Source organism: Ursus arctos, unplaced genomic scaffold (genome assembly GCF_023065955.2).
Source record: "Ursus arctos isolate Adak ecotype North America unplaced genomic scaffold, UrsArc2.0 scaffold_24, whole genome shotgun sequence".
NCBI lineage: Eukaryota > Metazoa > Chordata > Mammalia > Carnivora > Ursidae > Ursus > Ursus arctos.
In genome coordinates, this window is record NW_026622919.1 from 17,995,819 (window position 1) to 18,008,527 (window position 12,709).

Genomic DNA, 12,709 nt, shown 5'->3' on the forward strand with positions numbered 1-12,709 from the left:
TGTTTTTATTTAAGATTTATTTGATAGCGCAAGAGAGCACCATCAGGGAAAGGGGGCAGAGGGAAAGGGAGAAGCTGACTGCCCGCTGAGCAGGGAACTCAAATCGGGGCTCTATCCTAGGACCCTGGGATCATGACCTTGGCCAAAGGCAGCCACTTAACCGACTGAGCCACCCAGGTGCCCCTAAAATTATGCTTCTTTAGGTTCATTGTTTTGGCTTGGATTTAATATTTATGTAACATTGCTTTTGATACTCAGTCTCATTTTGTTAATGGACTGGTATATGGGAAACATTTTTGGATGATTCTTTGATTATTGATCCTGGATAATAACCTTCTCCCATCTGTAAAGTTGTTTCATTATCATAAAATTGCATGTAAAACATTATAATTTGTCACAGCTTCTATTTTAGAGTATCATTCATTTTATTTTAAAAAATGCCAAATTTGGAAATGTAGGGAAAACAAATTAATTTTTTAAAGTTTTCTTTCTCTTTTCAAATTTTTTTTATTTTTAAAATTTTTCTGAAGCCTTGAGATAATTGGTTTAGAGTTCAACATCCTACATGGTGATTTATGGTTTCCAAAGCATCTTCTACTTGTTATATCTTGATCTGCATACCAAACCTGAAAGTGAGGATAATATCCATTTTGCAGGGGAGGCTACTGAGACTCAGGTGCTGGTTGTCAAAGGTGACACAAGTGGTTAGAAATTATTTCTTATTGGAGAACTGAGATTTTGTAGCCCAGCCTTTTAAGGGACTACCTAGAAAAATATAGAAAAAAAAAATAAAGATGAACTGAGGAGAGGGTTAATGTGGAAAGTAAAGAAGGAGCAATTTAAATGAAGCTGGAAAGTCTTTTTTGCGTTATTGAGGGATCCTGGAATAGTAAAAAATTCTCAGTGTAGTTATGGAAAACTTGATCAATAGTAAGAGAATACAGCACTAAGAAGGTGTTGGGATTATTGGGTTATTACAGTGCCATAGGCTGGCTACTATCTACATAACTTGCCCACATATTATCTACTCAGATATTTTCCACTCTTTAAACTTTCTAAGAATTGAAGTGAGCCACGGCGCCTAACTGGCACAGTCAGAATATCATGCGACTCTTAATCTCAGGGTTGTGAATTCAAGCCCCATGTTGGGTGTAGAGATTACTTAAGTAAGTAAATATGCTTAAAAAATATTGAAGTGAGCCTTAAGTGTATCTAACTCCTTAAACATGTGATTCCTGCTTCTTGATTGCTGACGAATGACAGCAGATAAAACAAATTGAACAAGTCTCTAATGAACAGTAATGCAGAATTCAAATATTTCTTTATGATACCTTACATATTTTTTTAGATATGAAGGCCTGGGTAATATAGCCTTATATTCTATTTGATGAAATAATTACTTGATTATAAGACAGTTAAATTATCAGAATTTCATGGCATGAAGCAGAAAGCACTATGATGACTAAATATGTAGACCTGAACAAGTTTTAGACCCACTATGAACATGGTCATTCTTTTGAGTCAACAAATACTTTTTAATTGAACACCACTCTATCCCAGATACTGTGTCAGTTACTCAGGATACAAACATAAGTAAAACTCAGGGCACAGAAATGTTACCCAACATTTTTTTTAAACTAGGGACCTAATATTATTTTTCCCTTACTGCCGAGCCCTGTGTTTTTTGCGTTATTTTAACCTGAAATTGTATGTACGTATGGTTTTGTTCTCAGAGAGAATATGTGTACTGCACGGACAGAGTGAGAGGAGGGGTAGATGGAGAGAGTGAATCCCAAGTAAGCTCATGCCTAATGGAGCCTGATGCGGGACTTGATCTCACGACGCTGAGATCACAACCTGAGCCGAAATCAGGAGTCCAGTGCTTAACTGACTGAGGCACCCAGGCGCCCCCCTGATATTGTATTTATTAAATTGGTTTTCCCATTTAAAAAGATAAATTGATCTTCGCATTATAGCCTTCAGTGAGTTGATGTAATTTTAGCTAAAACAGTCTTATTTGGAATAAAAGTATGATTTTTCTTCAGGTGATTTTTTTTTTTTAATGAAAGCACCTCTCAAACTCCCTTTATTAATATCTTCTAAGGGCTTGAGTATCTCATGTCATCCCTGATGAGATATCCTTTTCAGGTTTAACATTCTGATTCCATAACATGTTCACTAGTAATACTTTTTTACCTCTTCTCTGTCCTTGTTTAGTAATATTAGGCTATGTGATTAAAATTGAACTGTTTTATCTTGGAAAGCCAGATTTGATACCCCGGTAAGATAGAAGGATGGGGATTCCTTTAGGTCACAGTTAAATTTCTGTGCCCTTAGAAAACATCTGTATTTTTTTTTGTTTGTTTTTTTTTTTAAAGATTTTATTTATTTATTTGACAGAGATAGAGACAGCCAGCGAGAGAGGGAACACAAGCAGGGGGAGTGGGAGAGGAAGAAGCAGGCTCATAGTGGAGGAGCCTGATGTGGGGCTCGATCCCAGAACGCCGGGATCACGCCCTGAGCCGAAGGCAGACGCTTAACCGCTGTGCCACCCAGGCGCCCCAGAAAACATCTGTATTTGAAAATCAATTAATCTGGTTGTTGTATAGATCACTAAACTGGCTATGGCAAGAATATAATTAGTTCTGTGCTGGAGAATTTGAATTCTATTGAGTAGGGAGGTTTTTGTTTTTTGTTTTTTTCTTTCTTTCTTTCTTTTTTTTTTTTTTAAACATTAGGAGCTCTGGGGGCACCTGGGTGGCTCAGTCAGTTGAGCGTCTGCCTTCGGCTCAGGTCATAAGCTTGAGATCCTGGGATGGAGCCCCTTGTCTGTCTCCCTGCTCAGTGGGGAGCCTGCTTCTCCCTCTCCCCCTGCTCTTGCTTTCCTCTCTCTCTCGTTCTCTCAAATGAATAAAATCTTTAAAAAAATAATAAAAGACAAAAACTTAGAAACTCTGTAGGGAATAGTTAATGTGCTTGATGTTTCGAGTTAGCGTTTCTGGGAGGTAGCATTTATCACATTATAGTTACTAAGAAAAAGTACTTAAATGATGCTGAAAGTAATCATTGTTTTTATGGTACTGAAGACTTATTTTCAGGAGAAATTTGCAAAAGTGACACTTGGGCTTGGTAATAGATGTACCATTTTTTTTATTCAGTATTTCTGAGAGTTGTGTGTAATCACTAATGAAATTATATTTAAATGCATTAACATAGTTTACTAAGAGTCCTATTTTGAATAGTTTTGCAAATCAGAATATTTCATACATCTATTTTAGTTGCTAAAAGTAAGAAATAAATAGATTTAAAGATGTGAGGACAGGCTCTTGTTCTTAATTAGTTAATCACTGGCCTTTTGGAAGTGGATATTGTGGCTTTGATGGCTTTTATATTTATTTCTGCTTTATTAGGATCAGTCTTTTAAAACTATTTTAGATATCTTAAGAGAACATCAGATATTTTTAAGTGTTTTCAGGTATATGCATTGGCTCTATAAATGTTCTCTCCCCCCCCATGCCAGAAATTTAATTTGGTAAGATTGTTTTGTCTAATTATTGGTAATTAATGGGGGTTTAGAACTTTGTGTTGATCACTGCCATATGCCCAGTGCCTTCCAACAGTATAGTAGCTGTTCAATAAGTATTTGTAATGAATATTTATTTTTGAATCAATCTTAGTAAGGGGAAAGGTAGCAAAAAGACATTGAGGTGTTCTTTTATCTATTGACTGTCCAACCAGTGTTTTACTGGTAATTACTTTGAAAGCTTCTTCGTTTCTAATTTGTTTCTATGGGGAAATCATGATTTGAAGTGTGGCTGTTGACCAAATTATGGTTGTTCTTTAATATTTTCTTCCCAATTGTTCTATTCCTCGAGTTTGTCTCTAAAAATAGCGTTGCTCAAAAAAGTATTTCTCTTCAGTGCAATTCTTTGGGCCAGTTTTGTAGATTAGTATATCTTTAATTATTTTCAAATCAAAACTGATTCACAAGGGATTTTCTCAGAAACAAAGTGACTGTGGTCAGTGAATTTTTATATTTGGCCTTATTTTCTCTTCAGTTACGATAATAACTTCACATTTTAGCAAGAGATGCATATATGCACATTTTAGTACTTTTGTCATAAAGAAGTAAAACTCCTTTAAAAATATACAAAGTACAATTCAGGTTGGTTCATGAAACATGTAAAGTTTTTTTCTTCTCTTTAAAATATGTTTGGGGGGGCACCTGGTGGCTCAGTGGTTAAACGTCTGCCTTCAGCTCAGGTCACGATCCGGGGGTCCTGGGATGGAGCCTAGCATTGGGTTTCCTGCTCATGAGGAGCCTGCTTCTCCCTCTCCTTCTGCCTGCCTGCCATTGCACCCCTGCCGTCCCCCTCCCCTGTTCATGCTCACTATCTCTTTCTCTCTGTCAAATAAATTAATAAATTTAAATATTTTTTAAGATATTAAAAAGATTTTTTGCTAAAGTATCATTGTCATATAGAATATTAGTTTCAGGTATACTATATAATGATTTAATATTTGTATATATATTTAAGGTTTTGATTTAGAAAATATGAATATCAATTTTTTTCCCATCACATGAATACACTGGTATTGACATATTCTAGATCCTGGTATGTTTTCTTTTTCTTTTCTTTTCTTTTCTTTTCTTCTTTTTTTTCCCCCTTCTCCAATTGACCTGATCACAGTCATAGTGTTTATTGATCTTTGACTGAGGAGGACAGTTTCTACTAAGGAAAGTGTTTAGTCTTTTGGTGGAAGTTGCGTCCTTTGGAGTGAAATAAACAACAAAGTGTTCTTAATTTAATGGATTTAAAAAAAAAAGATTTTATTTATTTATTTGACAGAGATAGAGACAGCCAGCGAGAGAGGGAGCACAAGCAGGGGGAGTGGGAGAGGAAGAAGCAGGCTTCCAGCAGAGGAGCCTGATGTGGGGCTCGGTCCCAGAACGCCAGGATCACGCCCTGAGCCAAAGGCAGATGCTTAATGACTGTGCCACCCAGGCGCCCCTAATTTAATGGATTTTAAGAAATATTTCCCCCTTTAAAGGAAACAAAGAAGTAGGGAACCTGGATTTAGTTCAGTTTATTTTATTTTATTTATTTTTAATTGAATTTTACATATTTTTATTTTTTAATTTTTTAAATTTTAATTTAAAATTTTTGAATATTTATTTATTAGAGAGAGAGTACAAGCAGGGAGAGGGGCAGAGAAGCAGACTTCCCACTGGGCAGGGAGCCTGATGTGGGGCTCGATCCCAAGACCCTGGGATCATGACTTGAGCCAAAGGCAGACGCCCAACCGACTGAGCCACCCAGGCGTCCCTTAATTTAATTTTTTATAATTTTTATATTTTAAAGATTTTTTTTTTAAGATTTTATTTATTTGACAGAGAGAGACAGCCAGCGAGAGAGGGAACACAGGCAGGGGGAGTGGGAGAGGAAGAAGCAGGCTCCCAGAGAAGGAGCCTGATGCGGGGCTCGATCCCAGAACGCTGGGATCACGCCCTGAGCTGAAGGCAGACGCTTAACGACTGCACCACCCAGGCGCCCCTAAAGATTTTATTTTTAAGTAACCTCTGTACCCAACATGGGGCTCAAACTTAGAACCTCAAAATCAGGAATTGCATGCTCTACTGACTGAGCCAGCCAGGTGCCCCAGTTCAATTTATTTTTTAAAAAGAAGTTGCGTTTTCTAGAGAATATCATATTAGCAAACATTTGGTTCCTACCTACCTTTTGAAAAGTCATCCCTGTAAGTTGTTATTCAGGTGTTCCACAGTGGTATTCTTAATGGTAGGATTTATCATTAATCACAAATGAATAAATTGAGAGTTTTGCTTGTTTTTTAAGCTGTAGTCTCTTCTTGTGTTATATATTATTCTGTGTCTTTTCCTACTAGGATTTTTCCTTTTCTGGAGCCTCTTTAATAATGGAAAGAAATTACTGCTTGGCCCAGACAATAATGTCATATTCAGATTATTATTTGTTTTTTGTTGTTGTTGTTGTCGTATATATATTTTATAAGTAAGCTCTATGCCCAAGGTGGGGCTTGAATTCACGACCCCTAGATCAAGAGTCGTGTGCTCGACTGACTTAAGCCAGCCAGACGCCCCTAAATTTTGTTTAATTGAAGTATGATTAACATACAGGGTTACATTAGTTTCAGGTGTACAACATGATTCAGCAGTTCTGTACGGTACTCAGTGCTCACCACAATAAGTGTAGTTCCCCTCTGTCACCAATGTTATTATAATTCCTTCAGATTATTTTCTGAGTGGACTAATTATGAATGTGACAGCCATTTCGATGTCACTTTCTCTGGAGTTCCTGGTCTCCTTCGGAGCTTGGCTTTGTCGTATGCAGAAAGATGTTGGCAAGCCTGGGAAGACTTCATTAAAAGGAAACAAATTTCTAAGGAAAGCTACTTCAGGGGTTTTATTCATTCATAACAGAACTCAAATACGCATAAGTTTTCTAAGCACTTAGTGTAAAAGGTTATTTTCCAGATCTTTTACTTATATATTTTTTTAACAAGGTCTTGATGACTCCCTTCCCACCCATAAATCCTCTTAGAGTTCTTTCTTTCAGTGAAGGAAATGACTTGATCACTGTCCAGTTGATCTGTCTTTGATGTTATTTCTTTAAGGAGAAGTCCCAACTTGGGCCCTGAATACTGATTTACCAGAATGAATAGTTAAATTAGAAATTGGAAGCTAGAGCTAGTTCTCTCACTTTAACACCCCCCCCCCCGAATTGTTAAAGAGGAGGTTGTACGTGTTCTCAAGTAGCAGCGCAAAAATCTCACACCGTGGGCCAACCAATGTGAAAACAGCTGCTGTAGCACAAAGTGTCCTTCCTCTTCTTCAGCTAAAATTGGGGGAGGGACAAACCAATTGTTACTTTACCCCTTGCCATCTGCCTGCTAGAAGGCCTGTTTCCTACCCTAATGGTTTCTGCCTAACAAATGGTGTTTCTTTTTTACAGCATTATGATCCTGGACTTGTTGTGGTGATGGTAAACTTAGCAGTGGTAATTTTTTATTTTCAGACTGAATTACTCCTTTTGTCATCAGTGCACCAATATGTTAGGCTTACTTTCTCTGTTGTAGCCTTCATCCTTCTGCTTGGTCTTTTTCATTTTCCTTTCCTTTCCTTATGCAACTTGTCTGATCCTTGTTCATTAAAGGGTACTGTTAAGAAGGGATGTATCTGTTTGTGTTAGAACTGCCAAAAAAAATCAGTTAAAACATTAAATTCTAATACTGTCAAAAACTTGATTTTCCCACAATGTAATGGGCACTAGCACTTGCTACTGCAATTTATGAATAAATTAAAACAAACTTTGACTGCCTTAGAAGGCAAAAGTACTAATGTAGAGTTTATAAACAGGGGTTTACAGAGGTAATGAATTTGTACCAAAACTTTCTTGATTCTTGCAAAACAAATTCTGACAGACCAAAAAAGGAACCAAAACCAAAAAAAGTAAATTCCTTTGACATTTCTTTTCAATTCTTTCATTGGAGCATTTGTGTATTTTACCAGTAAATCCCTGATTGAGACGTTATGAAAGTGATATTGCACTTAGGAAGTCATTTTTATAACCTGTCTTTAATTTGGTCCTTTTGCTAAAGATTGCAGTCACTGCTTATTTATTATACCATTGGGCATAAGGTAGTATGCATTTTCATTTTGTTTAACTGGCAGTCTTTGATAGTTTCTAAAAGAAGGCCGTATTTTAGAAATTTTTTTCCTTTTTTTTTTCCCCTGGCATGAAAGGATCTTTATTAACTTAAACTTTCACTGTGATAATTATTCCTAATTATCTCCTTATTGTTTGAAAACTATCTTGGGATATTGGTGATAAGTAAACTTCTGAATTTGTTTTTCATTATGTTTTAAAGACAAAAATTAAACACCTTTATGGAGCAACTGGATATAAGTGGTTGCCAGTCACTTTGAAAACAGTTTCTTCCTTTTTCTCCAGGACTAAGCCTAGTCATGAATATGGCATTTATTTATTTTTAATTGGTTTTGGTAATACCTCAGATTTAGCCTGACAAAACTCAACTTTTAGCCCAAAGGTATAATACATATGTCTGTATAACAACAACAACAAAAACACACAAAAAACAAACAAAACAATTGTTTACACCAGCCTGAGTGAAATGATGAGGGAAGTAAACATTGTGTTTTTTCACTAAAGGTGTACAACGGATAAGGTAAGTCAGTCCTCTTTTCAGTGGGCTTACATCACAATAAACAGCGCAAGTTGTGATGTAAAACAGCTGTGGTAGTAAAGTGCTTGTCTGCCCCATTTTGCTTTGTTTGGCTGGTTATGAGTGGATTAAATATACATTTTTAAAAATCTCCAGCATAGATTGATTAGTTTAAAGTCAATTTTCTTCGCAACTAGTCCTTTTCACAGCTTACCGATTACCACAGCCAGTGTTAAATCCACTCTGGAGAATGAGACCTCAGAGCACCAGTTTAAAAGTAAAACAATTTTTTGTCCCTAAGGGCAACTAACTGTTGCTTTTTATTTAAATTTTGTCGCAGCCCCAGTTAATTATTGAAAACAAAAAAATACTAAGCATGCTGAGTTGCAATTACAGAGTTTTCCTGTATCATGTTTGAAACCGTGGTTTTTTTTAATTTAAGCATATCCGTTGAGATATCTATTACTAGTTTTAAAAGTGTATGTGGGAGGATGTCAGTGGACAGTAAGAGTGAAGTGATTCTTGATGAAAAGTTATTTGGGGATCATTTTAAAAAGAAGTTTCTAAAGTTTTTTATTTTAAATCTCCTGGTGCCATTGCTTAGAAGTGCTTTGAATTACTTATTTAATTTTGTCATAGTAATCTGGAATTTTCCCCAACTGGAATGTCAACCAAGGTGGTTAGTTAGGCTTAAACTGGGAGCGGTAGGTTTGGTTGTAAGCTGTGAGAATGGCTTGTGTTTGGTTCACTGTAGCTTTCTGGTCTCTGCACTCCAAGGCAAGATCTCTAACCACCCAAACCCAATGTATAAAGTGAACTGTTGGTTTAGCCTTGCCTCTTACCTTGATTATGTGTTCCTGTTACAGGGAGAACAGATCCCATTCCGATTGTCGTCAAGTATGATGTCATGGGCATGGGTCGCATGGAAATGGAGGTAAATTGATCTTGTTAACTATTTTTCCTTAAGTGGTGTGTTTAAAATTCATATTAATTCCAAATTCAAATGCCATTACAAGAATACACTTATTAGGTAGAATATAGTTTTAATATTTTTCTTTGGAAACTTTAAAACATATTTTACATTCTCATTTAGTGCTGGCTTTGAAGCAGGTAGGTGGCAGATAATGCCCCTGCCTAAAATATTTTCTCCATTTACTCCTAATTCTTTGGCATTGAACACTGAAATAAAGTCCGTTATCATAAAAAAATGAGTCTGTTGGGAACCACCAGCATGAAAGGATTAATTAGCTATTTTGCACACATTTTCTCTGTGGGATGACAATAAAGCAAAAGGTAGCTGACTATAATATGAAGTTTTTATTTTCATGTAATACTGTAGTTGTGTGAGTGACTTTTTATTAGCTAATTGGGGTACTTTAGTAATTAAGACTAATTATATCTATTTTTGTTAAGCTTGATTATGCCGAAGATGCTACCGAACGGCGCCGTGTCCTAGAAGTAGAAAAAGAAGACACAGAAGAATTGAGACAGAAGTACAAGGTACTTGAATGAAGCCATTCTGCATGTTGGGTGCTCACACTGAAAGAGATACTCATTTTGATGAAAAGGATCTCTGTTGATGACAGCATTTGTTTGATGTTTAGTGATGATTAGTAGTAGGCCTTAGGTTTCTGTTAGTTTCCTATATTGCTGTTGTAAAAACTATAGAGCTAATACCCACTTAATAATTCTGTTGAAATGATTGCATTAATGTTTGAAAACACAGTGCCTGCTACATAGTAGGGAGTAGTAGCAGTAAAAATTGTTATTTAAGATCCTTTGGGAACTTGAACCTATTGACAAGACTTTTGTTTTTCAATGGATAAGGTATTTTAAGAATAACAAATTGAAGGGCACCTCGGTGGCTCAGTTGGTTAGGCAGCCGACTCTTGTTTTCGGCTCAGAGCATGATCTCAGGGTCATGAGATTGAGCCCCGTGTCAGGCTGCATGTTGGGCAAGGAGCCAGCTTAAGATTCTCTCTCTTCCTCTCCCTTTCCCCCTTGCTCTCTCTTAAAAAAAAAAAAAATTGAGAACATCAATATTTTCCTTTTTAAAGGATTAGTTTAAACTGCAGAAAAGTAGTTTAGACCATGTTATAAGTTAGCTTTCAAATAGACTGACCAGGGAACATGCCTTTCAAGATGTACTATTCCCAGTCTCTACTATAAAATAGGTAAATTTGAAGGTAAGAAATAGGCTTAGTTAAGATTATCATTTAGAAACTTGGGGCGCCTGGGTAGCACAGTCACTAAGCGTCTGCCTTCGGCTCAGGGCGTGATCCCGACGTTCCGGGATCGAGTCCCACATCGGGCTCCTCCACTGGGAGCCTGCTTCTTCCTCTCCCACTCCCCTGCTTGTGTTCCCTCTCTCGCAGGCTGTCTGTCTCTGTCAAATAAATAAATAAATAAATAAATAAATAAATAAATAAATAAATCTTTTTAAAAAAAAAAAAAAGAAAGAAACTGATTTTGGTCATGAACCTTAAAATGGGAAGAGGGAAAAGGGATTTATTTTTAAAAATCTTTTTTTTTTTCTTTTTAAAGGATTTATTTAGGGGTGCCTGGGTGGCTTAGTCGTTAAGCATCTGTCTTCAGCTCAGGTCATGATCCCAGGGTCTTGGGATTGAGTCCCAAGTCGGGCTCCTTGCTCAGTGGGGAGCCTGCTTCTCCCTCTGCCTGCTTCTCCCCCTGCTTGTGCTCTTCCTCTCTCTCTGACAAATAAATAAAGTCTTTCAAAAAGAAAAAGATGTATGTATTTGAGAGAGAGCAAGGTGGGGGAGGGGCAGAGGTCAAGAATCTTGAAGCAGACTCTGCACTGAGTGCAGAGGACACGGGGCTCCATTGACCTGAGCTGAAACCCAAGAGTCGGACGCTTAAGACTCGTAACTGACTGAGCCACCCAGGTGCCCCACATGTCTGACTTTTTTTTAAAAAACAGCTTCACTGGCAATGACTTTAAATTCTTGAAATATCTCTTTTATTCTGTTTCTAATTTGCTTTTGGTTTTCGGTTTTTTAGTAATGCCTGGGTTTTGTCTTTGGGGTGCTGTTTGTGCCTTTTTTTCTTTTTAAACATTTTAATGTTTTTATTTTATAATTTCTTTCAAATCTTCTGTTATCTGTAGTACTTGATATGTGTTTTTATAGTTTGTCGCTTCTCCTGACCTTTTCATAGTAGTTTGTCTCCTTGTGTGGCTTGCAGTTTTGGTTGTCATCTCATCATTCTGTGGAAGTTTGTTGTATCCTGGATTTCGGAGGGAGTTCTTCATATGTGCCTTTGCTAAAATCTAGGGTCTTAACTGATGGACTGGTTTTAAAATGTTAATACCTAAACTAAGGGTTCCTGCTGTGAGTAGAAAGTGTAAATCCTTGAAGTCCACCAATGACTGGTCTGAAGTTCCAGCCTCTTCTTATACATGACCCTTTCCATTTATACCCTGATACATGGTGAATTTCTTGATGTCTTCATGGAGAGAAGGTAATGATGTAGTGCAGTTTTTCTAGGTCCTGTTTCAAGGATGGAGACAATTCTTTTCTTTTTTTTTTTTTAATTTTTATTTATTTTTTAAGTAATCTCTACACCCAACATGGGGCTTGAACTCACAACCTGAGGATCAAGAGTTGTGTGCTCTACCGACTGAGCCAGCCCAGACACCCATGGAGACAACTCTTCGTATCTCTGAACTTTTCACAGGGAGAGCTTACTAGCTTTCTATCATCAAGGTCCTGAGGCCTCATCTTCAAGCATCTAGGGATTGCCCTGTTGAGGCAATATATAGTTGAGCTCAGCTATATATTAGAGAGAGAGAGAGAGAGTGTGTGTGTGTGTGTGTGTGTGTTTTCAAAGATTTTATTTATTTGAGAGAGAACACAAGCGAGGGGGAGAGGCAGAGGGTGAGGGACAAGCCGACTCCCCACTGAGCAGGGAAGCTGACTCGGGGCTTGATCCCAGGAGCCCAAGATAGGTGCTCCTGTGTGTTTTATTTTATCCAGAATTATAATATAGTGAAATCTTCCTTCTCTTCCTTTTTTCTTTTCCTAGTCCTTCTCCCTGCCCTTTTCTTTATGCACTATTCAACCCATTTAGGCTGGCTTTAGTGCTTTTCCCTGAACCACTTCACTTAAGGCCACAAAATACCTCTATTTGCTAAATCCAGTAGATATTTTAAAACTCTTATTCCATAATCTGTTTCTGGGCAGCATTGAATACAATTGACCATTCCTTTCTCTTTAAAACATTTTCTTTTCTCTTGCTTTTGAAGATTTCATACTTTCCTATATTTCTCCTTCCTTTGTCCTTTACTGCTTCTGTGTAGGTTCCTTTGTTGGTCCCTTCTTTTCGGCCTAAACTTCAGATGTTGGAGTTCATCGTGTTCAGACCTAGCTAGGCTAGGCCTTCTTTTTGTGTCTAAACACTGTCCTTAGGCCCTGAATGGTTATGACACTATGTTTCATCATCTTTCACATGGTTCTTTTTTATCCTTTAGGAC

At 37.2% G+C, this 12,709-nt stretch overlaps 1 protein-coding gene across 5 annotated transcripts in view; it reads left to right on the top strand.

Moving 5' to 3' along the window:
- The window catches only part of GPATCH8 (G-patch domain containing 8), a 107,987-nt gene that overhangs the window by 50,981 nt on the left and 44,297 nt on the right, over positions 1 to 12,709 (top strand). For 4 of the 5 annotated variants that reach the window (XM_026512658.4, XM_057317785.1, XM_057317786.1 and 1 more), the window contains 2 exons: positions 9,087 to 9,154; positions 9,634 to 9,720. In XM_026512658.4, the coding sequence (XP_026368443.2) occupies positions 9,087 to 9,154; positions 9,634 to 9,720 (155 nt within the window). Of the gene's footprint in view, positions 1 to 6,989; positions 7,035 to 9,086; positions 9,155 to 9,633; positions 9,721 to 12,709 lie in introns of all 5 variants that reach the window. The other variant, XM_044389195.3, reaches the window with a different exon arrangement.